Source organism: Mus caroli, chromosome 2 (assembly GCF_900094665.2).
Source record: "Mus caroli chromosome 2, CAROLI_EIJ_v1.1, whole genome shotgun sequence".
Taxonomy (NCBI): domain Eukaryota; kingdom Metazoa; phylum Chordata; class Mammalia; order Rodentia; family Muridae; genus Mus; species Mus caroli.
The window spans coordinates 15,686,276-15,688,637 of NC_034571.1; the positions used below are offsets into that span (position 1 = coordinate 15,686,276).

At 47.5% G+C, this 2,362-nt stretch overlaps 1 protein-coding gene across 5 annotated transcripts in view; it reads left to right on the top strand.

The window, feature by feature from the left end:
* Armc3 (armadillo repeat containing 3) overlaps window positions 1-2,362 on the top strand; it is a 95,073-nt gene that overhangs the window by 56,603 nt on the left and 36,108 nt on the right. For all 5 annotated transcript variants that reach the window (XM_021156446.1, XM_021156445.1, XM_021156447.1 and 2 more), the window contains exon 10: window positions 270-375. In XM_021156446.1, the coding sequence (XP_021012105.1) occupies window positions 270-375 (106 nt within the window). The remainder of the gene's footprint in view (window positions 1-269; window positions 376-2,362) is intronic.

The following is a 2,362-nucleotide window of genomic DNA, read 5'->3' on the forward strand; positions in this document are numbered from 1 at the left end:
GACCATGCTCAGTCTGTGTGTATGGTGACCATGCTCAGGCTGTGTGGTGACCATGCTCAGGCTGTGCGTGTGGTGACCATGCTCAGGCTGTGTGGTGACCATGCTCAGGCTGTGTGTGTAGTGGCCATGCTCAGGCTGTGTGTGTGGTGACCATGCTGAGGCTGTGTGGATGCTGCACTCAGGCTGAATATTTGTTCAAACTGTGTAGACGCCACACTCAGGCTGTATGGATGAGTGTGGAGTCACGGCTCACACTCAATTCTCTGCAGGGATCCCACAGATAGTTCAGTTGCTCAGAAGTGACAATGAGGAGGTGAGGGAAGCTGCCGCACTGGCCCTGGCAAACCTGACGACCAGCAGCCCTGCAAATGCCAAGTAAGTACACTAACCTCGCTGGGTCCAGCACACCCTGACTGTGACATTTGGCTTTTAAGATGATTCCATATTTTCTTAGGTAATCTGACTTTTGTGGTTCTTTGGGGTCCCGTATGAAAGTAGTTATCTGATTGGCTTGTTCCCCACAAAAAAAAATTGAGTATTGAATTTTGTTGGGAAACTGTGCAAAACCCTCATACCCAGATGTCAAGTCAAGTCTTTGTGTGTGTGTATGTGCGGGTTCCTCTGCATATATGCGTGTGTGTTTACACACCATATACATATAGATTCCAGGCATCATGATCTGTCATTGTCTACGCTTTTTAACTCAACTTTTACTATTTTATGTGTCTTGGTGTTTTGTCTGCCTCTGTCCATGCACCATGTGACTGCCTGGTACCCACAAATGCCAGACCAGGTGTTGGATCCCCTAGAAAAGTAACTACAGACACTTATGAGCAGCTCTGTAGGGGTTGGAGATTCAAGCCTGGGTCTTCTGGAAGAGTAGCCTACTAAACTGTGTCTCAAGCCCCAATTCTCATTACTTTTTGAGGAAGTCTCCTACTGTACCTGAAACTCTCTAAGTCAGCAAGCCCAGCAAGCCCAGCAAGCCCAGGAAGCCCAGCAAGCCCGAGAGCCCTAGGGCTCCTCCTGGCTCCTGTTCCCCAGCCCGAGAACGATAAGCATGTGCTACCATGCCAGGTGTTTTGCATGGATGCTAGGATCCTGACACAGGACCTCATACTTGTGCAGCAAGCATGATCCTTACCACGGTCCATCACTAATGAGACCAAGACTCTGCATGCTTAGCTAACTTTCCAGGGTGCAAGTATGTGTAAATAGCTGAGCGGGGGAGACTGAATGCAGGTCTGTCAGACTCCAAAAGGCAAGCTCCTTCCTCCACAGAAGGTAGCATAGCTTTGCAAGACAGGAATTTCCTGAACTTGGCTTTTGCCCTCCCTGCACCTTACTTGGTATGCAAACTAAATTTGCTTCTTATCTTTCTTTGCAAGTGTACATGTGTGCGTGTGCATGTGCATGCATGCGCGCGCGTGTGTGTGTTAATCACTTAATGTATTAATTACAAAGTCAAATCCAACAGAACGTTTTAAGAGACAACATTTTCTCCTTTGACTATCAGTTAGCATAAACCTGGCTTTCCTGAGGTCCACAGAATCCCTTTTTGGAAGGGAGCTATTTCACTAATACTCTCCCAGCAGGAGCATGGTACTGCTGGGAGCTGAGTTTGTTTTCCTAATTGCTTTCTGTGTGAGGGAGGGGGACAAAGCCAGACCTGAGTCCAGGGGCATTTGAGAGCTGATTGAACACCTACTCATTTCTAAACTAATTTGTAACAGTGAGCTGTAACCTTCTTTAAGTACTGTGGGTGGGTCTTGCGGTGGTGACCTGACCACTATATTCACACCAGGATGTGCCTAAAATTAATTTCTAGTTCTTTTTTTTAAATAATAGTATTTACTTATTCTTGAAATGTTTTCATAGAATAGATTCAATGTATCTTGATGGTATCCACCTCCTCTCCGCCCACCCATCCCTTCCAAGACAGCGTCCTCATTCATATCCTTCCCTTCTTCAACTATCTGCCTTGGTCTGTCTGTCTGTCCATCCACCTGTCCATCCATCTACCGAGTCACATTAGTACTGCCTATATGGGAATGGATGTAGGGTCATCCCCTGGGTCATTAGCAGCCTACCAAAGACCACCCTTCTCCAAAGAAAAGCGATTGGTTCTCCCTTCCTTATCAACCCACCCTGAATGGCCAATAGCTCTGCAGCTAGGGCCTCTGAAGCCCCCTCTCCCTCCATGCTAGACCTCTTCATCAGTGTGATTTTGTGCACATCACCGCAGCTACTGTGGGCTTCCATGTGCAGCAGCTACATGGTGTCTAGAGGGCAGTGTTTCCCATCCCTCTGTCCTATCCCCCAGCTCTTACATCCTTTCTGCCCCCTACAGTTGTTATTCTCA